The sequence below is a fragment of the Malania oleifera genome, chromosome 10, assembly GCF_029873635.1.
Source record: "Malania oleifera isolate guangnan ecotype guangnan chromosome 10, ASM2987363v1, whole genome shotgun sequence".
Taxonomy (NCBI): domain Eukaryota; kingdom Viridiplantae; phylum Streptophyta; class Magnoliopsida; order Santalales; family Ximeniaceae; genus Malania; species Malania oleifera.
In genome coordinates this window covers 10,674,083-10,696,668 of record NC_080426.1, presented here as the reverse complement: position 1 = coordinate 10,696,668, position 22,586 = coordinate 10,674,083, and the positions used below count along the sequence as shown (strand labels likewise).

The 22,586-nt window shown below is 34.7% G+C and overlaps 2 protein-coding genes across 3 annotated transcripts; one reads left to right on the top strand and one right to left on the bottom strand.

Moving 5' to 3' along the window:
* Positions 1-3,028: 3,028 nt before the first annotated feature.
* Positions 3,029-7,084, top strand: LOC131165576 (large ribosomal subunit protein uL23). Its single transcript, XM_058123500.1, has 4 exons — positions 3,029-3,207; positions 3,404-3,454; positions 4,355-4,721; positions 6,801-7,084. Exons 2-4 carry the CDS (start codon positions 3,442-3,444, stop codon positions 6,883-6,885), a joined length of 465 nt encoding a protein of 154 aa, XP_057979483.1. The 5' UTR covers positions 3,029-3,207; positions 3,404-3,441; the 3' UTR covers positions 6,886-7,084.
* A 1,394-nt stretch (positions 7,085-8,478) lies between these two features.
* LOC131165575 (psbP-like protein 1, chloroplastic) lies at positions 8,479-19,464 on the bottom strand. Of its 2 annotated transcripts, XM_058123498.1 has the most exons (9): positions 19,236-19,464; positions 18,996-19,098; positions 12,777-12,827; positions 12,404-12,484; positions 12,141-12,223; positions 11,857-11,979; positions 11,649-11,720; positions 9,603-9,699; positions 8,479-8,790 (listed from the first exon to the last, which is right to left on the bottom strand). In XM_058123498.1, exons 1-9 carry the CDS (start codon positions 19,296-19,298, stop codon positions 8,687-8,689), a joined length of 777 nt encoding a protein of 258 aa, XP_057979481.1. In that variant the 5' UTR covers positions 19,299-19,464; the 3' UTR covers positions 8,479-8,686. The 2 variants fall into 2 exon arrangements, with proteins under 2 accessions (XP_057979481.1, XP_057979482.1); XM_058123499.1 differs by lacking the exon at positions 12,777-12,827 and having other exon boundaries at positions 19,236-19,451.
* Between the last annotated feature and the right edge of the window lie 3,122 nt (positions 19,465-22,586).

Here is a 22,586-nt window from a genome sequence, read left to right as displayed (position 1 = left end):
ACGAAGTGACAAGCGAGTTGGAGAAAAAATTCAAAAAACTCGACCAATTGGAAAAGCTGGTAAAGGAGGTGCGCAGCCATCCCCCCGTAGGAGAGTCTTCAATTGAATCCTCAGACCCTCCTTTTACTAAGGGGGTGATGGAGGTCCCTTTGCCAAACGATTTCAAAATGCCAAGTGTGGAGGCATATGATGGGTTGGCTTATCCTTTGGATCACTTGGACACCTTTAGGGTGTTGATGCAACTATAAGATGTGCCTAGTGCAATCATGTGTTGAGCATTTGCAACCACTTTGAAAGGAAACGTCAGGGCATGGTATCGGACCCTAAAGCCTGGATCCATTGGCTCCTTTCTTGAAATGGAGCAGAAATTTGTTAGGCACTTCGTCAGTAACCGGAAGATGGCAAAAACATTAGCTCATTTGATAAGTCTTGTCTAGGGGGAAAAGGAGACACTCAAGGAATTCATGCGCTGGTTTGTCAACTCCACTTTAGAAATTCGGAATCTAGACCATAGGGTAGTGGTAGCGGCTATAACAACAGCTCTTCAACCAGAAGATTTCTAAAACTCTATTGGGAAGAAACTCTCAGCCATATGGGGGAATTTGTGACACGCGCCTAGAAATACATCAACCTGGAAGAAGTGATGACCACAAAAAAGAGCCGAACTGACTTGAAAAGGAAAGGCCCAATAGATGAACACAGCTCATGAGGCCTGAGATTGGCTCAACTGATGGGCACATCTCATGAGGCCCAAGCACTGGCCCAGCAGATGAGCACAACTCATGAGACCTTGAAGATCGGCCCAACTGATGAGCACAACTCATGAGGCCCTAAAGATTTGCCCAATTGATGAGCACTACTAGTGAGGCATCAAATACATTTGCTTGGAATGAGTTCAAAAGTGGAAACATCTACTCAGATTGAGCTAGTTATATCAGGTTAATCTCTACTCATATTGAGTTTAGTAGTTGGGATATTTGCTTAAATAGAATTAAGAGGTAAATATATTGGCTCGTATTGAGCTAATTGACTTTAAAATCGGCTCGGAGTGAGCCGATATTGTGAAAACTAGGCTCCGGTTATTGTGATAGCCTTAGCTCAGATGGAGTTGAGTACTAGAACTAGCAGCTCAGATTGAGCCGATTGAGGTTGAAACTGGCGCGGATTGAGTCGGTTATTGTGAAGGCCTCGACTCAGATGGAGCTAGGTGCCCAGATTGAGCCGATTGAGGTTGGGATTAGCTCAGATTGAGCCAATTGACATTGAAACCGGCTTGGATTGAGCTGGTACTGCTAGAGCTCAACTCAAACGGAGTTGGGTGCTAGAAATACCAGCTCAGATTGAGCCGTTTTGAGTTGAAGGCGGCCCAGAATGGGCCGATTAAAGTTACAATCTTTGTACCTTTAAATTTATGTCAGCTTAAATAAAATATAATTTGAAATTATATAAAATTATCTAAATTCGAACATTTAACGTGTGAACAAAGTAGCTAAACATATTCTTAAGTCATATTCTTAGCGGGTGTTGTGCTTTAATGAGTTTGAATATGCTATTCATTATTTACATATATGTGTATGTATATATATTTCAAATATGACTATAGATTATTTGCATGTAGATTAAGGTGACATTTGGTTCACAAAACGACATGGTTTGGGAACTAATTGTAATAAAAAAGTTGATTGAAAATTAAGAAAAAATCAACTAATAAAGTGGTTGGTTACTTGGAAGATTGGTTCTAGTTATTACTCTCAAATGAGGAAAACTTGCTTTGAGTATTCAAGAGTAGTTTGGGAGGGGGGGCAACTGATGCAACCAAAATTAGTACGCCTAGATTTGACGAATATGTCCATGGAGGCAACCATAAGGGCGGCCTTGGGTGATGTTGGGTGTCTCGCATAACGCTCGCTGAACTATCAATAATCCCTAATGCAGTTACGGAGCCTGCAATTGATGGCTTACATAACCGTTCATATGTTACTTGCAACCCATGAGTTGCTTGTAACCCCCTAGACATAATGGTACCTCAGTTGAAGAAAGGCTTGCCCACATTAATATAAAAAGGGGAGCCCAGGGGGAGGTAAGGATCTTATGGACACTCATTCATATTTATTGTTACAATTTGAGCCTCCCCATCTCTGAATTAGGCATTAGAGTGATCTCACAGAATACACCCCGAGTCCTCCGATCTTTGTTTGTTTCTTCTCAGGTGGTTATAGTTGAAGGATGAAATAATTGAAGTAGTGCGATTATGGGCAACAACCATAATGATGGGATAAAATTACCAAGTATGTGCACAGGCATGGGTGCTCGTGTAGGGTGCGAGCCTTGAACGATAGGTGTTATGTATCATGTACTGAATAAGGAAATTAAAACAAGCATGAAGGTGCCGTAAGACTTGGGAACCATGCAAAGTTACAAATTTTAGTATATGTATATAAAGAGGCAAAAAGAGAATATGAGGTAGTGTTTGAGAGTATGAATTTCATACCTTAGATTGATTTAAATAAATTTCAATGAAATTTTATATTATATCTCATTAAAATCTAATATAAATCCAAATCTAGAACCTCTCCAAAGGAAGGATAAGTAAATTTCAAACAACTCAAGTTAGGCAATCTTCAATGCCTCTATGAATTAATCTACTAACTTAAGCATGGTACAATTTTTTTCAAGTTCTTGATACAATCATCCTTGCAATATATTTATCAAATCATCTGAGAGATAGAATCAAATCTTAAAAATTATACTGTCAAATCATCCGAAAGATAAAATCAATTCTTAAAAATTACAATCCTGGGCATAGATAGTTGGTATTTCCAAATAAAGTTTTGAATGAACAAATAGTATCAAATTTAAAATTAAAATATCTATTAGTGTATGGCAGTATTATATTTTGAAGGAATATATCTACTCAAATAACTAAAATTGGGGATGATCTAGTTTTATAAATTTAAATATTTATAGAAATTTAAGATAATAAGATTATTTAATAAAATATATTAATATAAGACCGGGAATAGAATTCATAAGGATTATCATAATCTTAAACCAAACACCCGGAGAAGCGGAGTAACAACCCCAGAAATGTCATATTTGTGTTAGAGTATGGGCAAACTTGGAAATGAAAGTAGTCTTCTGCCCTAAATCTTATATTCGTGGACAGTAAACCCTAGTCGGCTTAGCCGCGGCAACATTTCGTCTAAGGTATGCGCTCTCTCTCTCTCTCTCTGAAAATGCATTAGCACTAAGTGATATATTGGAAATATTCATCTTAAAAAGATCATTCAATACGGGTTTTAGGATCTTCCTCTAGGGTTAGGATTCAACTCATCTCTGTTTAGATCCGCGGATTATACTGGCATATTTAGTTTGGTAACCATTTCATTTTGTGTGTGCGTAGATTTTGAATCGTTCTGGAAAGAGATTCTTCATCAACCAATGGCTCCTAAAGGTAATTTTCTGCGAGTATAGATTGCACATGTTTGTCTATGCTGTGATTTTTTGAGTTCTCTCAGTTTTGAAAGTGGTATTCAGTTTTTATTCGATTATATGTGAATAATACTAGGCGAATCTTTTAACAAACGTTGGTATGGTTCGTTCATTTTCCTTGTCCAATGCACAACTCTTTTTCTAGACTTATATTTTTTATTATTGCTATCTTTTGTCGGGAGTTATGCGAAAATGATTAAGGAGTTGGCAAAGTATGTGGGCTTTGGTGGAAAAAGTCTAATCTTATCTGGATGGGGGAGATTGTTGGCCAATTTGTAGAATCAATATATTCATAGTATGAGCCATCCATGGTATATCTCCTAGCTTAAGTTATCAATTGATATGTTGGCCAAAAATAATGGAGAACACCCGTAGTGAGCTCTTAGTCAAAAAGTAATGATGTGCCTCCTTAAGGGCCTAAGGCCCTGTGACTGCTGTGCATTGGGCGTACCTTGCCATGTCTGTAAAGGTTCTTCTTCGGACCTAGGTGGAGCCCAACAGCAGCACTTAGGCACACGCCTTCTTGAGCTGATTCTGATAATTGGCAAGTGCTTATTTCATCAGTTTTGTTTACTAAGAAAAATGATATTATCGTTGCTTTAAAGACCAACTCTTTGTTTAATTTGTTATTCAAAATTACAGGGCTGATTGATGTTTGTTTGATCTAAGCTTGGCTGCTGCCATTTGATTTTGAACAATGAACATTGTAATATTGCAATCTTGGATAGAATTTCCGGCACTGCTTTACCTTTATGTTAAACTATACTCCCTTTTAATCTTGGGTTGTGAATGTGGTATTTATGCTTTTGTCTTCCTTTGCTTCAAATATTTTTTTATTTTATTGTTTTTTCTTATGTTGCAGTTGACACTTCAAAAAAGAGTGACCAAAAGGCTCAAGCCCTGAAGGCTGCCAAAGCTGTGAAAGCAGGTGCTTCAACCTTTAAGAAGAAAGCTAAGAAGATCCGGACATCAGTCACATTTCACCGACCAAAGACTTTGAAGAAGGATAGGAACCCTAAATACCCTCGCATCAGTGCACCTCCTCGGAACAAGTTGGACCATTATCAAATACTCAAATATCCACTCACCACTGAGTCTGCAATGAAGAAGATTGAGGACAACAACACCTTGGTTTTCATTGTAGACATCCGCGCTGACAAGAAGAAGATAAAAGATGCAGTTAAGAAGATGTATGACATTCAAACCAAGAAAGTCAATACTTTGATCAGGTAAGTTTTGTTTCTTAATGCCTATTGCCATGGGCCAGAGGTTTTGATGGTTTTCTTATGATTTAAAATACTCAGCTGCATATTTAATGAAAGAATCAACTGTCTTGATCTCTAGATTTTTTGTAAAATATATGCCCGTCAAAATCTTGAACTGAAATTCAACCATAATATCCTGGAGTTGTTCGACACTTAGTGAATGATAGTTAAATATTTTGCGGAAGACAAATTTTGAGCTGGCCTTGGCAACTGCTGATTTACAGCCAGCCAGTTTTGTTATCCCAATTATGTATTGTGGTCACCAAATTACAAACCAGCACTGGTTCAAAGGGTTCAAACTGTATTATTTTTCTCTCAATTCTCATCTTAAGTAACATAACACCGATTCCCTAATTTATGACACGCAGAGCACTGCAGTTGATTCTCTCTGCTGGAGCTTTGTGTAGGTATTTTGCAGTTTAGGGTGGACTCAAAAACCAAATTATGGAATGTCATGATATTTATTCCTTCAGTGTTTTAAAAGGTGTTCCTGTGCCTTGATGCATTTTGGGCTCAAAATGCCCTAAGGCGTAACTTGAAAGGCGAGATTCCTAAAATGCGTACGCCTCAGGACAGAGAGCACGCTTTTATGCTTTAGATGGGAAGGCGTACATACGCCTTTTGGGAGGGGAATGCTATTTTAAATATAGAAAAAACAAATAAACAGAACTGTTAGCATCAACACCCCCCCTCTCTCTCTCGTCTCGACGATGAAGGTCTTGTTTCTTCCAAGCTTTTGTCTGTCTTCGACGACTCCCTCCATCTTCTCATCTGTCCGAAAACCTCCCGTCCCCTCTCTCGAGTTTCGACGACAAAGGTCTTCTTTCTTCCAAGCTTTCGTTTGTCTTCGACAACTCCCTCCATCTTCTTGTCTCTGTCCGATGACCTCTTCTGACGTCTCATCTGTCTCTGATGACCCCTTCCAACCTGTGGTCTCTCTCTGATGACCCTTTCCGACCACATGTCTCTCTCTAGCAACCCTCTACAGCCTCTAGTCTCTCTGCGCAACACTCGTACCCTTTCTGCCTCAAGGTCTCTTCTCAGTCTGAGGTATCTTCTTGAAGACTCTAAATGATTCGGCTCTCTCTCTCCAGCCTGAGGTATCTTTGAGGTCTCTGCCAGCGTCTAAAAGTCAAGGTGAGTTGCAGCAGATTTTGATTTGTTTTCAGTTTTCAATTTTCATATATATATATGAAATTATGAAAAATTGGAAAATTTTGAAAGAATGAAACTAATTAATGAATTAATGAACCTTGCTGATTTAAGAGCTGCTGAACCAATTTTTAATTTTCAATTTTCATATTTCAATTTGTAGTTACTGCTGTTTGAGCCTGTTTCAATTTTGAACTTTTCAATTTTCTTTTTTCATTAGTTATCCCCCAATTTTCCTTTCTGTTTATTTTAGTTTTTTAATTTTTCCCAAATTGTCCTCAAATATTGAAGAGCTGCTGTTTCTCTGCTGCTCTTTTCCCCATGTCCTGCAAAGAGCTCAATTCCGAAAAAAAAATTAATTTCCTGCTGCCGCTGCTGATTGTTCCTGTTCAATAACATGCATTGTTTGAATTTGTTAGCTAAAATTAGCCTATATGATACTTAAGAATTATGTTTTTATTTTTTTCTCCATTATTCTAAATTTTTTCTCATTTTTATACTATATATGAATTTATTTTATTTATTAATTGTTTTAAAAAAATAGTCCCAAAATGCTTATGCCTTGCCTTATGCCTTCACCTTTTAAAACATGGCATTCTTTATAAATAATTGTCATTGCATTTCATTGAAGATAGTAACAAAAGTTGCAGTTAACATATCCTTCATAACTCATCAGTGTAATTTGTGATCAGAGTTTGTTGATAAATAACTAATTGACGGGCTTTTTGAAAATAAAAGCTACAAATGTATTCTGAAGGATTTTTCAAGTCGGTGCTAATGTGAAATCTGTTTCTCTTGGTTTGTGATCTTTAAATAATGCTATATAGTTGTTGCGCGCACCTTGCTTCTTTGTTTAACCTAGAGCACTTTACTTTTGTTCTTGGGATGCAGGCCTGATGGAACTAAGAAGGCTTATGTTAGGTTGACACCAGATTATGATGCCTTGGATGTTGCCAACAAGATTGGGATAATCTAAAAGAGGAACTCTAGCACTAAACTCAGCGTGAGAAGAGTGATTTTGTCTGTACTTTCATTTTATGTCAGTTTTGTTAGTAGGTTTGACCTGATAATGTTATTGCAATTTGATTTTTATGATTATCTGTGGAGAATGTAGTGGATTTGGTTTTGGGAACGGGATGCAAAATAGAAACCATGCTTGGAAGTATGATTTGAACCATAACATGCAGGCTTTGCTCTTTTTTATTTTGCCTTCCAGTGGTTTGAAGTTTTGGTATCTGTAAAAGTTTTATTGCCCCTTTGGATTATTGGGCTGGATCCTCGTGCTCTGCTTTAATTAGCAGAATCCTCTTGAATTTCGCACAATGTCAGATACAGTATTTTAATTTCTTGCCATGGACGGTGGCATCAAGGTCTTGCATGAACAGTTCCCTTCTACTGGCTTTATTGGCTGCTGCTTCATAATGAGGCTCTTGCAAAAAACTGCCGCAATGAAATCCAATTTTCCTTGCCTTAATTACTCCTGTTGAGGCAGAATCGGGTGAAATAAAGCAGGGTAAAATACTCGTTTTTTGAAGGTTTGGTGAACTGTCAAGAATTTCTCGAGGTTTTAAAATTTTGAGTTCTTTTCTGAATTTTTAAAAATTTGATGGATCTTTTATTTAGGTTTATTATAAAAAAAATAAAATAAAATTGGATCTCTTATTTGGTTAAAGAAATCATTTGAGAGTTGTAAGATTTGAAATTTTAGGAGAGGTCAGGGAAATTTTTGGTTTTTTGTCAAACCTTACCTAGGGGGATTAAATGTCTTTTTACACAGAAGGCTCTTTAATAAAGAAATTTATTTGTTGCACTAGAATACAATAAAAGGAGACAAAAAAAGCTATACTATGAATATGTAAAATTATACATTTATTTTATTTTATTTTATTTTATTCACCAAATAAATTGTTAGTTCCTTGAAATTAAATGTGCTTAAATGATGGCATTTGGCTGAGCATTTCTTTGAATATATTTGAAACTAGTGGAAAATACTAATCTTGTGTTTTGGAGCATAAAATTCATTTGATTTGGAACTATCAATTTGGACATTATATAAATTTTTTTGAAAAATTTTATATAAATATTAATTCAAGTTTTGAAATTCATGTGTATTTAGTAAAGGTTAGAAGTCTAAACCCATGCACCATTTTGTTGTTAAAATGTTTATTTTCAGGAAAAGTGAAATAAGATTAAAATAAAATAAATATTATATATGAATATAATAATGTAGAAAATAGCGATTTCATGCCACCCCTTTTATCATTTAATGTTATATATCATTAAATTCCTTGTATTATCATTTGTTTTATTATAACACATCTTATTTTGTACATTGTCAAATGTCTAAGCTATAATATTCCATATTCCACACTACACAAACCGAGTGCGACCTTTATGAATTAATTCTATGAGTTCCGAAGGCTGGTCATCTTCTGCCATGTGGTTCCTGCTCTCGCCTCAAGGATGATTTGCTGAACACACATTTTGGATAAACAATTTGCCGTTCCAGTTTCTCGGTTGGAGTAGGCTGTGCTTAACATAAAAATTACAAAAGCAGATGACACTTGGATTCTCAATTCAAAATGCTGATTTAGTTTTAAAAATTTAGTTCGCCATGAAAAATGCTTTTACCTAGACAGATTAGATGGACCAGCTTTCCTGGAGTTTGAAAATGAAAGGTTGAACACAACAGACATCGCACAACTCAATAAGGAAAACACAAATGGTGCTTGAAAAATTGAAACCCAGGTGCCTCGGATAAAACCCGAGCAACAGCATCAAACGTTGAAAATTTTGAATGAATCGACGACTGTGTACAATCTGTCTTTCATCTTCCCCCACCTCCTTTCGTTGGCTCCTGTTGTCAGAATGTAGAATTTGCCTGCCACCAGAATGCAAAAATCCCAGTTAAGTCAAGCCCATTTGTGTCATCTTAACTCTTAAGGATAAAACAAAAATGTTTCTACAAGCCCAAGGTTGCTTTAATTAATATATGAGAATGATAAGACAGGAAAGGATCATATGTTGATGAATTTGTGGATAATTATTAATTAAAGACTGCAGAGGTTAAAATAAATATATTTCTAGGCATCCAATGATTTCTAGTCTACAGCCTCATTTCACATCCTTAAAAGAAATAATTAGATGAAGAAAGGTCAACAAACCATGACCTAAAACCTAATTATGGTTGGGAATTTTCATTGAGTTTTCATGATCAAAAAGTCAACATTTGAAAATCTTGTATCTCCTCAAATGAAGAGTGAGGGAGGGGGTTGGAAGGAAGAGAAATCCCCATGTTTCCGACTGAAATTAAAAAATTCGTTAGGTGGTTTAGTCATTTTAACTACTCACATGGAGTTGTTCCTAATGGCTAGGGCTATTATGCTCATATATAACTAATAAATTACTAATTATTTGGAAGAAGAGAAATGCCTAGAAAGAAAATTGTGAAACAATGCAGTAACTACAAAAAGAGAATTAAAAATACGGCCAAAGTGTAGGTGAGGAAGGACAAAAGAATATGAAAAGGCTTGATCAGAATAGACGTAAGATTTCATCAGAATCACTAGTTTAACAAAATGGCTTCAGAACATCACATCAGAAACCTTGTTATGAATCACAACTAGTAATGATCGCCAATCATTGTTCTTAAGAACATAACACACAAGTGAAGTTAATTTGCAAATTCCATACCATTGCCAATAGAGATTGCTGCAAGAGCATGGCGAGTATAGTTTGGAGCTTGAGCGACGAACTCAAATGTGTAATAAGCTTTCCCATCAACATCATGCTGTACCACAACACACAAAAAAGTAATCAACACCACCTCCAACTAGCATGCATCAAACATGGGACCTGATGCATCATATAGTGAAGTCCCAGGCTCCAAACTAGCTCATACTACTAAAAATTTTCCATGCCCCATAACAAACATAAAGAAGTTTATCCAAAATAATTGCCCATATGAAACTTAAGTATGAGTGCATATATGCATGCAATATTTGCAATAACATATTCTTTTTAATATGCAAAATAAGGCATAAGCTACATTTCTAATTTTATTTTATTTCAAAATTTGTGGTCTTCATTGTATGTGAACCTTGGTCAAATTTCTTTCTGATGTCCGTCTTCTATAGTGTTACTTGTTCATTTTATCAATTAAAAATTTTCTAAAACATTTAAGTTGGGTGGACATATTCACTTCATTAAAAAAAAAAAAAAAATGCTGTCTCAACTTTGGGTTATGCTCCCACTAAGCAGATGAATAGAAATACAAGCAAAATTTGACCAGCCAACTGGATGAGGTTATGTTAGCATCAGGGAGTCTTCACACGAGCTTGAGATGCAAGGGTGAGTATTAACTTAATCCAAAAGCTTAAGCTATTAGTCTCAGGCCCTCAAACCAACATAGATATCATTATTGGCCTTGGTTACACACTTGGTCCTCTAACTATTAACATGTTTAGAATTCGCTCTTACACCAGCTTTGCGAAGTTTTCATGTAAGCTGAATATACACGAGTGAGCACCAACATGACCTAAAAGCTTAAGCAATTAGGACTTGGGTCCAACCATGTATATAAGCCACTCATCCTCTACTTAATTTTTCGATGTAGGGCAACTTTCATGAATGAAATTTCCAATGGGTTAGAATGACCATAGAATTTTTTTTATTCTACTCATCCTTTTGGAAACCAAAGGATGCACTAGGATTTTTCAAACAAGCTTGTCTCAGTGTCTTTGAAATATAGAAAACAATCTTACAAATTATTTTATATGGTGCTCCACCACTTTCAACCTTATTGGAAAAGCAATATAGATGTGTTTAAGCTGAGAATGCACCCAATTCATTATAGCCAAAAAAAAAGAAAAGAAGGGCAGAAGGCAGCTTCACTAATGGACGGGCAATAAGAGCCTACCTATAATTTTGAATTAAATTGATGTAATTGTTATATTACCACTTTACCTAAAAGCTTAAGTTATTAGGTTGTGGGCCAACAATGCAAACATTAACACTCCCTAGCACGTGCAGCCCGACAGTACGTGGAGAGATAAAGACATGATAATATCACCCATTATAGGGAATACAATAATTTTTAAAATACCATATAATAAACACGGGCAACAAGACTAAAACCTAGGACCTCCTAGTAAGCAGTAACCAACTATAATATCACATTAGATTACTACTTTACCTAAAAACTTAAACTATTAGGTTGTGGGTCAACAATGCATATCAAACATTAACAGTAATGTAATCACCCTATTCCAATGGCACATATAACAAGGCATGCCTATATTATTTTTAGTGGAAGTATGCTCATGTGATATACCAAAATTACAAAATCACTGCCCATGTTTACTTGACTAACCTAATCAAAGCATGGCATTATCACTCTTTATAGCCCATAAAGAAACCAAAAAAATATCCCCCCTTTAATCCATGATTCAAGAAAATGAGAATATAGATACGAAAATGTGGAAGAAACTAATAATTCTTGTCAAATCTGAAATACTCTTAGATACGGCAGAAACTAAAGAGAATGCTCTACCTAAATGATAACACTTGTAAAGGCCTACAACTCTAGAGAGATTTACCAATGTTTATAATGTGAGCATTACAAGTAATACTATATTATACACACTGTCATCCCAAGTTCTCAACTATAAGGTAGGACAGTGAGAATCCTTCAGCATAGAAGCACAATATATGATCAAAGAAATATATAGAAACTCTCACCTCTGCCGCCTCAATTAGTTTAGTCTTTTGCGAAGGAGGGACCAAAACCTTTTCTATCAGAGTTTCAGCAACCTGAAATCATTGATAAATAAACTATAGCATCCTTATCAAGTATTAATGAGCACAAATATTTGAGGATCCTAAGGACCCCAAAAAAAAAAATCCTGCACTCATGTGTTTTATGAGTTCAACAGAAAAAATGGCAAACCTTTTGTGGGGGTCCAACATCTCGAATATCTTGTCTGCTAGTCGGGATCACGCTTACACTGACACTTTCTAATGGTTCAATGATATCTTTAAATACCTTGTCTTGCCCTTCGATTACTATTTCCTGCCCATCAACCAGGGAGACAAAATCACAATAATTAATAAATAAATCTTTTATCCTTCCAACTTTATATTGTAAACAGCTTCCATGACATCAACTGAGGATCACATGGGCTGAGGATCCAAAATTACAGAATGCAACATGGAAGTTGTAGCATTACACACCTGCCACCCAAATGGGTAAAGAAATGAGTATCCATCCTTCTGGTCCAAGGCTGGCAGAAAGCCCTTCTTAGTTTCTACAGCAACTGAGCCATATCAAGGGTGTAGTCTTAGGATATCAGCCAGCAATATTGAAGGAACCAGCGCGCTGCACAATCAGCAGGCGTGCTTTCAATGCTACTAGAACAAGAAAGAGATAGAGAAAACCTACATTTTTAGAACAAAATTGAAATAAAAAGTACCATTCCTGCATATAGAATACTTACATGATGTAAATGCCTGGTTAAGAAGAGAAACTAAAGAGGTAGTGCCCCCAAAAGTTAGAATTTGGCGTCTCCCAGGTTCGTCTGCATAGAAAAAATAAAAGTTGGAGAGAGAGAGAGAGAGTGGGGGGAACCCAGTGCCTGCCTGTATGCTGCTGTTTCTCATAGGCTGTTAAATCAAATTGAACTATATTCTGAAAATACCAGCATATAACATAACTACTGAACTATGTCTATGATTTGTGACACATGGATTCCCCTTATAATTTTTAATAAGAGATCATGAGAACAAATTCTAGACAAGATAATGGACTATTTTATGCTGCATTAATTTTTGTTACATTTGACACATTACATATGTTCGTTACCAGCTGACCTATGTTTATGATGTTAGATTGTAGGATAATAGCTTCCTGGAATGTATGGCCTGATTGAACATATGGAGAGGTAAATAAACGTCAAATAACACCAATTAGAAAAATATGACCATTCAACTTAGGACAATTCAAAAAATAGAAGATAAACATGCACAACAAGATTGAATTCAAGACTTGTTTTAGTCCCTACAGAGACCAAATTAAAAGCTTGGGAAGTAGAGTTGTCGGAGAAGTATAGAAAATCTTAACAGTTTGATTGCCAAAAAATAGGAACATAACCCATCCTTTTGTAAAATTACAAGGTTCTATTCCTTTGTTTCTCATAAATGAAGCAAAGGATGGTAGCTCAACTGTGAGAGAAATATAAAGGAACCTACATAATCTCTGGTGTTCTTCACACAATTTTACCAGACTATCCAGGATTTCAATGCTCACTCAGCTTACCGAAATTTCACTTCTCAATACTGTTGTAGTTTTATATGTATATGGGTGCAATCTTCATGATCACACAGAGTGTGTGCGTGCGCATGTAAATAATTAAATCAAGAATTAAGCTCATTCACAAATTATTGATGTGCAAGATACAATGATCAAAATGGCCATATATGTTGTTTTTTGTCCCACTTTGGTAGAATAGTTCCACATTAGTATAAAAGGTTGTTTTGAATTTTTTATATTATTTGTCCCACATTAGAGAGAAGTGTTTTTTGGACTTGAGGTTGAAGCTATATAAAGAGCTCAACTCTTCATTTGTAAAACACACCTCAAAGTTGTACTTTGTTAAGAAGTAGTGGATTGATCATCGGCGCCTGAGGACGTAGCTAATTCTATACCAAACCTCATAAATTTCTTGTCTTGTTCTTTTTACTATTTTATTATTAGTTTCTGCATTACTTTATTTTCTTATATATTCAATAGCAATAATTGTAGTATTGGTGTTTCGCACAAGTGGGGTGCCCGACACAACAATTGGTATCAGAGTTAGGTTGAATAGTGTTGATACGGAGGTATTCCTCTGTTAGGATCCTTGATTCCACATTTGATGTCTAAGAAAGACCTTGTCTAAGCAAGTGCTTAGAGACCATTGTGGCTCAGTCGCTCCCTGAAGGTCGGTCTGGTCAAAGTGGAATTTCATAAGATAAAACAACGTAGACACAATTGGTACGTACTATTCATCCTAGGCCTTTTACTTTGTTGGTTGCTATTGAATATATAAAAGATGGCAGAAACTAGTACAGCAGTAGAAGAAACTCTATCCACACGAACTCCAACCTCTTCGGCTTCGACATCATCATTGAAGACGATAGCTAATGCTTGGTTTGAGGTGGAGAAATTTGATGGTACCAATAATTTTGGTATGTGGCAATGTGAGGTGATGGACATCTTGTATCAGCAAGAACTAGATATTGCTTTGGATGATAAACCAGTAGATATGGGTGACAGAGAGTGGGAAAAGATCAATCGTCAAGCATGTGGTACGATTCGTCTGTGTCTCGCCAAAAATCAGAAATATTGTGTTATGAGAGAGACATCTGCAAAGAAATTGTGGAAGACATTAGAAGATACATTTATGACCAAGAGTCCGGAAAATCGGCTCTATTTGAAAAAGAAATTGTTTTGCTTCCAGTATCAACCAGGTATTTCGATTAATGACCACATAAATGTTTTCAATAAAATTTTGGCCGATTTGTTAAATTTGGATGAAAATGTGAACGATGAGGATAAAGTCATATTGTTGCTGAATTCTCTCCCTGATGAGAATGAACATTTGACCACCACTTTATTGTATGGGAAAGATAAAGTTACTTATGATGTTATTTGTACTGCATTGATTAGTACTGAATGTAGAAAGAAGGATCAGAGGGTCCATAAGGAAACAGCAGAAGCACTAACAATAAGGGAACGTTCCCAAAGTCGTATGCCTGGAAGGAAGAGTAAATCTCATGGGAGGAGTAAATCTCGTGGGAGACCTGCTAAAGATGAATGCGCCTTTTGTCGTGAGAGAGGGCATTGGAAGAAAGAATGCCCTAAATTATAGCAAAAGAATAAGGGTAAAGCACATTCTAATGCCAATATAGCCAATGATGATGGAAGTGAGTCAGATTTTTCTCTTGTTGGAACATCTTTGTCACATTATTTTGGTGAGTGGATTTTGGATTCTGGTTGTTCCTATCACATGTGTCCCAATAGGGAATGGTTTTCTAATTTTGAATAATTAGATGGTGGGGTTATTTTTATGGGAAATGATAATACTTGTAAAACAACTGGAATAAGATCAATACAGTTGAAATGTTAAGATGGAACTATTAAGACCTTGACTGATGTTAGGTATGTTCCAAGCCTAAAGAAGAATCTGATTTCATTGGGTGCCTTAAAATCTAAAAGGCTCACTATCACTTTGAAATATGGAATCTTAAAGATTAAATCAAGTGCACCGGTGGTGATGAAAGGAATAAGGAAAAATAACTTGTATTATTTACAAGGTAGTACAATTATTGGCTCAGTAGCTGTTGTTTCTGAGAAAGATGCAAGTTCAGATACAACCAGATTATGACATATGCAATTAGCACATGCAGGAGAAAAATCTTTGCAACAATTAGCTAAGCGAGGTTTGTTAAAGGGTGCAAAGGTGTGCAAACTTGAATTTTGTGAGCATTGCATTTTGGAAAAACAAACTAGAGTGAAATTTGGCACAGCAATCCATCATACTGAAGGTATTTTAGACTACATCCATACAGATGTATGGGAGCCCACAAAAACGACTTCGTTGGGTGGAATGCATTATTTTGTCACTTTTGTTGATGATTTTTCCAGAAGAGTTTGAGTATATTCTATGAAGCATAAAAATGAAGTGTGATATTTTCCTTAAGTGGAAAAAATTAGTTGAAACTCAAACTAGCAAAAAGATTAAACAGCTCATATCAAATAATGGTGGTGAATACACGAGTGATCCGTTTATGAAGGTACGTCGGGATGAAAGTATTACTCGACACTTCACAATTCGAAATACACCACAACAGAATGGGGTGGCAAAGCGCATGAATCGGACTTTGGTAGAGAAAGTTTGATGTATGTTGTGTAATGCTTGGTTAGACAAAAGGTTTTGGGCTGAGGCTGTTAGATATGCGTGTCATCTCATCAATCGTCTACCATCATCTGCAATATGGGGAAAAACACCCTATGAGATATGGTCTGGAAAGTCTTCTAGTGATTATGATTCTTTACATGTATTTGGTACTATGGCTTATTATCATGTTAAAGAATCCAAGTTGGATCCAAGAGTCAAGAAAGCAATATTCTTTGAGATAAATGCAGGAGTCAAAGGATATCGTCTTTGGTGTTTAGAGATGAAAAAATTATTTTAAGCAGGGATGTGATTTTTGATGAACTTGCGATGATGAAAAAAACAATACGCAAAGAGTCACGAGTTGAAGAGAAGACCAGTGGTACTCAACAACAGGTGGAGGTTGAGACAATTTTAGGAAACCAAGTGCGAAATGAGACTACATTAGGTAACTCTCCAGTTACGGTGGGGAATAGTGTACAAGAAGAGGAGATTTCAATTCGAGAATCTTAACAACAACATGAATCAATTGTTTCTCAAAGGCTAAGACAAGAAATTCGAAAACCTGCTCGGTATACTGATATGGTGGCTTATGCACTTCCAGTTGTGAATGATAATGTTCCTTACACTTTCAAAGAAGCAATGAGGAACTCTGAATCGGACAAGTGGAAAAGAGCAATGGATGAAGAAATACAGTCTCTTCATCAGAATCAAACTTGAGAGCTAGCCCAGCTACCCAAGGATAAGAAAGCAATTAGTTGCAAATGGGTTTATGTAAAGAAAGAAGAATTTTCAGATGCAAATAATATTCGCTTCAAAGCTATATTGGTAGCTAAGAGCTACGCACAAAAGAAAGGCATTGATTATAATGAGGTATTTTCTCCAGTTGTTAAACATTCTTCCATTCGAATTTTGTTAACTTTGGTAGCATAATTTGATCTTGAACTAGTTTAGCTCGATGTAAAAACTGCATTTTTCCATGGTGATTTGGAAAATGAAATCTGTATGACTAAGCCAGATGGATTTCAGGTTGCTAGAAAAGAAAATTGGGTATGTAAACTGGGTAAATCGTTGTATGGTTTAAAACAGTCTCCAAAATAGTGGTACAAACGATTTCATCAGTTTATAATTGGTCAAAAGTACATCAGAAATAAACATGATCATTGTGTTTATTTTCGCAGACTACAAAATGGATCTTTTATATATTTACTCTTGTATATTGATGATATGTTGATAGCTTCAAAGAATAGGGAAGAAATCAACAAGTTGGAAAGTCAGTTAAATCAAGAGTTTGAGATGAAAGATCTTGGTGAAGCAAAAAAGATACTTGGCATGGAGATTCGTAGAGACAGAATGAGAGGAAGAGTTAGTTTGTCTCAGAAACAGTATTTGAAAAAGGTAGTACAGAGTTTTGGCATTTCTGAGCAGTCAAAACCAGTAAGCACTCCTCTTGCTCCTCATTTCAAACTTAGTGCGGCTTTATCTCATAAATCAGATAAGGAACGTAAGTATATGTCACAGGTTCCTTATGCAAGTGTTGTTGGTAGTCTGATGTATGTAATGGTTTTTACTAGACCTGATATTTCACAAGCTGTTAGTATGGTGAGCAGGTATATGGATGATCCGGGTAAAGGATATTGGCAAGCTGTGAAATGGATTTTGCAATATATTATGAATACGATTGATGTTGGTCTAGTATTTGAGAAAAATAATACTATTGATCAACGTGTTGTTGGATATGTGAATTCTGATTTTGCAGGTGATTTGGATAAACGTCGATCAACTACTGTATATGTTTTTACATTTGCTAATGGTCCAGTGAGTTGGAGGTCTACCTTACAGTCTACCATTGTCTTGTCTACAACAGAAGCAAAGTACATGGCAGCTTCAGGGGCTGTTAAGGAAGCTATTTGGTTGCAGGGTTTACTTAAAAATTTGGGAGTTGTTCAGAAGCACATTGTTGTGTTATGTGATGTGATAGCCAGAGTGCTATTCATTTGGCAAAGAACTAAGTCTACCATACACGAACGAAGCATATCGATGTTCGGTTTCATTTTATGCGGGATATTATTGATAGGAGCAAGATACTTCTTCAGAAAATTGTTACAACTGAAAATCCTACAGATATGTTGACCAACATTGTGACAACAATCAAGTTCAAACATTGTTTGGACTTTATCAATATCCTGCAAGTCTGAATATTTTTGGAAGGTGCCGATGATGTGGAACTCGAGAAAATGTTGGTGACTGAAAAATTTGTTGAATTTATCGTCAAGGTGGAGATTTGTTGTTTTTTGTCTCACATTGGTAGAATAGTTCCACATTAGTATAAAAGATTGTTTTGAATTTTTTATATTATTTGTCCCACATTGGAGATAAGTGTTTTTTGACTTGAGATTGAAACTATATAAAGAGCTCAACTCTTCATTTGTAAAATATACCTCAAAGTTGTACTTTGTCAAGAAGTAATGGATTGATCATCAGTGCCCGAGAACGTAGATAACTCTAAACCGAACCTCGTAAATTTATTGTCTTGTTCTTTTTACTGTTTTATTATTAGTTTCTGCATTGCTTTATTTGTTTATATATTCAATAGAAATAATTGTAGTATTGGTGTTTGGCACAAGTGGGCTGCCCGCACAACAATATAAAGGGCTCTAATTGGTCCCCCTCCCCACTAAACCAAGTTCCATAAAATTTTAATCACTGAATCAAACATAAAAGCGAATAAAGAGAGAGATATCAAGTAGTTTCTGCATAATTGAGACTTGATCAAAAGGAATATAAGGAAAGAAGAGATGCTTGCATCAAAGCGTGGTTACCACGGTGGAAATGGCTATATCATGATTTAATTTATTTATCCGTCCTTGGCTATGGTTCATTAAATATGCTAAAACCCTTCTTATGAAAATTTTCTGACAATATGACAACATTATTAGAATAACACTTGGAGTTAAAAGCAAAGGCCTCACAGGGAGTCTGATCAAATCGAGCAAGCAGACAAATCTCAAAGCACATTTCAACTCATTTAATTTACAATGCAGGCTAAGTGCGAATACAAATAACTCTTCTGATCAAACATATACATGCATCGATTTATGTGCGTTTGCGTGTGTGAGATCATGTGCGGATATATATAATTAACTTCAATTACCTTGACGATTAGCAGTTGAAGGTACTGATACATTCACGGCCCTGACGAGAAATGAAACGCCCCTTCTGCTACAAGGAAACGGCCCGTGCTTTTGGGACCCTACCTGTAAGCATAAATGCCGCCATACTTGATGAGAGAACCCGCAAATGGGGGTGTGTGTGTGTGTGGGTGTGTGTGTGTGTGTGTGTGTGTGTGAGAGAGAGAGAGAGAGAGAGAGAGAGAGAGGGAGAGGGAGAGAACCTGAGGAAAAGAGTATAGAAACAGTGTTCTATGAATTAGAGGAGAGTTTTGCAGAGACGCCATTTCGCCGAAGAGGGAGACTCTGATTCACTATGGAATGGAAGAGGCGGGCGGAAACCTTATCTTTTGTTCTTGGGCATCCACTCTGGTTTTGACTGGAAGGACTGAGGTTCACAGGCTTGTGATGTGTTCGGATTACGGACCAGTCAGGGCGTGGCACGCCCGCATTACAAGTGGCACAAAGGCACAAACCTGTTCGTGATCTTAAGATGCATTTATTGTCTAAAGTGAAAAACTAATTAGGGTCGACTTCTTGTCAAAAATGCTTACCACGGGATTGTGATTTTTGGAAGAATTTGATTTTAGATTTGTTTGGATTTTATATAAGATGGAATACATTTTTTATTAATTTTATTTAAATTTAATATCTAATTACATCGAAAGAAGGGGATGAGAATTTGTAGGCTCACGTTTTATTTTATCTTATATATTTATATACATGAAAAATCCAACTTTATTGATATTTCTCACTTATGACGAAGAAAAATTGTGATTACAAATATGTCATAAGAGATTTACAAATAACTAATAAAATCAATCTACGCATCAAAATCAAAACAAACTTATTAAAATTTGTATCATTAATTAACTAAAACAAACTAAACATGCTCAAATGAATTCAAAACAAACAAAAACAAGATACCTGCAAACTGAAGGCAAATACCTACAAAACAAAAACTCGAGGAAAGCATAAAGGAGTCAAAAGATGATAATTAAAGACGAAGGCTTCGAATGCTCATTTTATCCATACGAATTATTTTCCATGCGGACTTTACAACGTTTGAGTTATAGTATCCAAGAAATTATAGTAAGTCACAAACCGTTCATCATACCTTTTTTGATTGACTTTTTGGCACATCATAATACTTCGGTCATAGTTACCTCTGATTGTTACAGTTTTGTCATCAATTTATGATATTACTGATTTTCATGCAAACATTTAAACAGAAAATTGAAACACAATCAGTTCTAATTGTTTGATTTACCATTATTATCATGTTAACCTATAATCATCATGGCCCACACAATAAAGCATGACTTTAGTATTATAATTCTCTTACAAAATTATTTTATTGGTTTGCCCTCCTCAAAATTTTGGTGATAATTGAACTATATATAAATATATATATATATTTATTTATTTATTTATATGTTATTCTCTTGTTACATATCTTTGCTTTTAAAACTTATTGTAATTGAAAACTTTATAAAGTACAAAATTATGATATGGTGTGTTATAATTTGAAATTTTGATTAGAAGAATAAAGGCGATGAGTCTAAAGTTTGCCATTTTTTGAAGGCTTTATGCTATTCTAATATATTTAATAAGTCAAAGAACTAATTAACTTAAATGTTTAAACTTATTAAATAAAGTCTCAAACACAAATTTTCAATATTTCTGTAATGGCTCATAACACTATCACATATAGAAAAAAACTATTGATTCCACTTAGGAATAGGATGGTTCTTTTTGTTGTGGAATTTTCGTTGTATAAGTCTTTTGGTGAAGTTAAGTTTGATTTTAAAAGTATTTATCAAGTAATGAATTTAGTAATAAATTCCTAATAATTACCATTCTTTTATTGTCAGCTGAACAATATGATAATGCATTTGTTTTGTGAGAATTTTTTTTTGTACTAAACAAAGATGACATATGTTGTCGGGTATGTTTTACACTGCTTAATAATATTATGCATTGATTGTTGGGATTGTGTTGACGCTTCTTCATGAGCTATTTTTTGCTTGATCATAACTTCATAATACTTCATTCGTTAAAATAAATTGGTCAAGATCGAACTTAGATTATAGGCTTAAAAAGTAAATGAAGTAAGCTTGAGCTAGATGATAATATGTACGCCAAGTTTGCCAAGGTTGTAGGACTAACTTGTTTAACTAACTCACAATACTTGTTTAAAAACTCAAATAAGCTTGTTTAATAGTCTTATTAGCTAACGAATGAAGTAATCCTACAAAATTATTTGTATGTAGGATAAAATTGACTGGTCTATTTCTTTATTAAGAGGCTCAATAATTTTTATAATTGGTTTATAATTCATTTTAAGCTGACATTATTTTAAATATATGTTTCAAAATTTTTAATATTTATTTTGCGTATGAAAGCATTAAATTCAGATATTGAACTTTAATTTGTGCAAAATATGCATAGTGTGTAAAGTTTCTTTTAAATCCATAAAAATCTAAATTTAAACTCCAAAATTCAAGATCTCCAATACTATATTATATAAACTCAAAAAAATTAGAAAACATTTTGTATTCATTTTAAATCTATAAAATAAAAATAAAAAAAGTATACACATTTAGATAGACTCTTTTATATATATATATATATATATATATATATATATATATATATATATTTTAATACGAGTCTTTAAGAATTTAAAAATAAACTAAAACTTTTATAATTATTTGGAAAAGTAAAAAAAAAAAAATGGCGAATGCATGTTTTCCACCAATTAAACGGATCCTTAGATTATTAGCGCTTAAAGAAATAATTATTTGGCATTTACCAACTGCTATCAATTACTAAATACTTCGAAAAACTAAAACAAAATCACAATGAGTAAAAATTGTTAAAAAATGCTAAACAATTGTATTCTAGTTAATGAAAGAAAAATACCACGAATAATTTAAACCAATCAATAAATAAATTATAAGGATAAAAAGTGGTCATTTCTTGTCCTATACTACGTTAGTTAGAATACATAATACCAACTTTTTGTAGGTCGCTAAAAATGATATTGTTTTTATATGTATAAACTATTAATTTTATTCCCATACAATAATTCTATTGATCAATTGATGTCCATTTTCTTTCAAATTTTGTGAATCAAGCGCAAAATTAGTACTGAATTTTTTTTAATTTTATATTAATTACAAAAAAATATATATTTTATCATTTAATTTGTGAAATAGAGTAGCTTGAGAATGAAATAATAGTTGAATAGGAATAGTTTGCAAACAAAAAGATGATATTATTGAAGACAAGTAGCGGGAAATAATGTAAGAATATACACAATTAAGCAAAATTTTAAAATATTTATTCATGTTTTATTCTATATTCAGTAAATTATATTGCATTGAACTTTTATAGGATAATAATTAGAGAGAAATGCTTGTATAGAATGGTCTTTTCACATAAAATTTGAAACCAAATGTGTACAAAAAATATCAAAAGATCGAGATTCAGACTAATCCAATGGTGTATAGAATATTCAACTTCCTTCTATGCATATTTTATTTTACAAATTAAATAAAATTTTCTCTAAT

Excerpts from the sequence above, each read along its gene's own strand:
- LOC131165575 (XM_058123498.1), bottom strand. The coding sequence starts at position 19,298 with ATGGCGTCTCTGCAAAACTCTCCTCTAATTCATAGAACACTGTTTCTA. Across the intron at positions 12,828-18,995 it reads TTCAACTGCTAATCGTCAAG|GCCATACATTCCAGGAAGCT; the intron begins GTAATTGAAGTT and ends ATGTTCAATCAG. Across the intron at positions 12,485-12,776 it reads ATCTAACATCATAAACATAG|ACGAACCTGGGAGACGCCAA; the intron begins GTCAGCTGGTAA and ends TTTTCTATGCAG.
- LOC131165576 (XM_058123500.1), top strand. Across the intron at positions 4,722-6,800 it reads AAAGTCAATACTTTGATCAG|GCCTGATGGAACTAAGAAGG; the intron begins GTAAGTTTTGTT and ends CTTGGGATGCAG.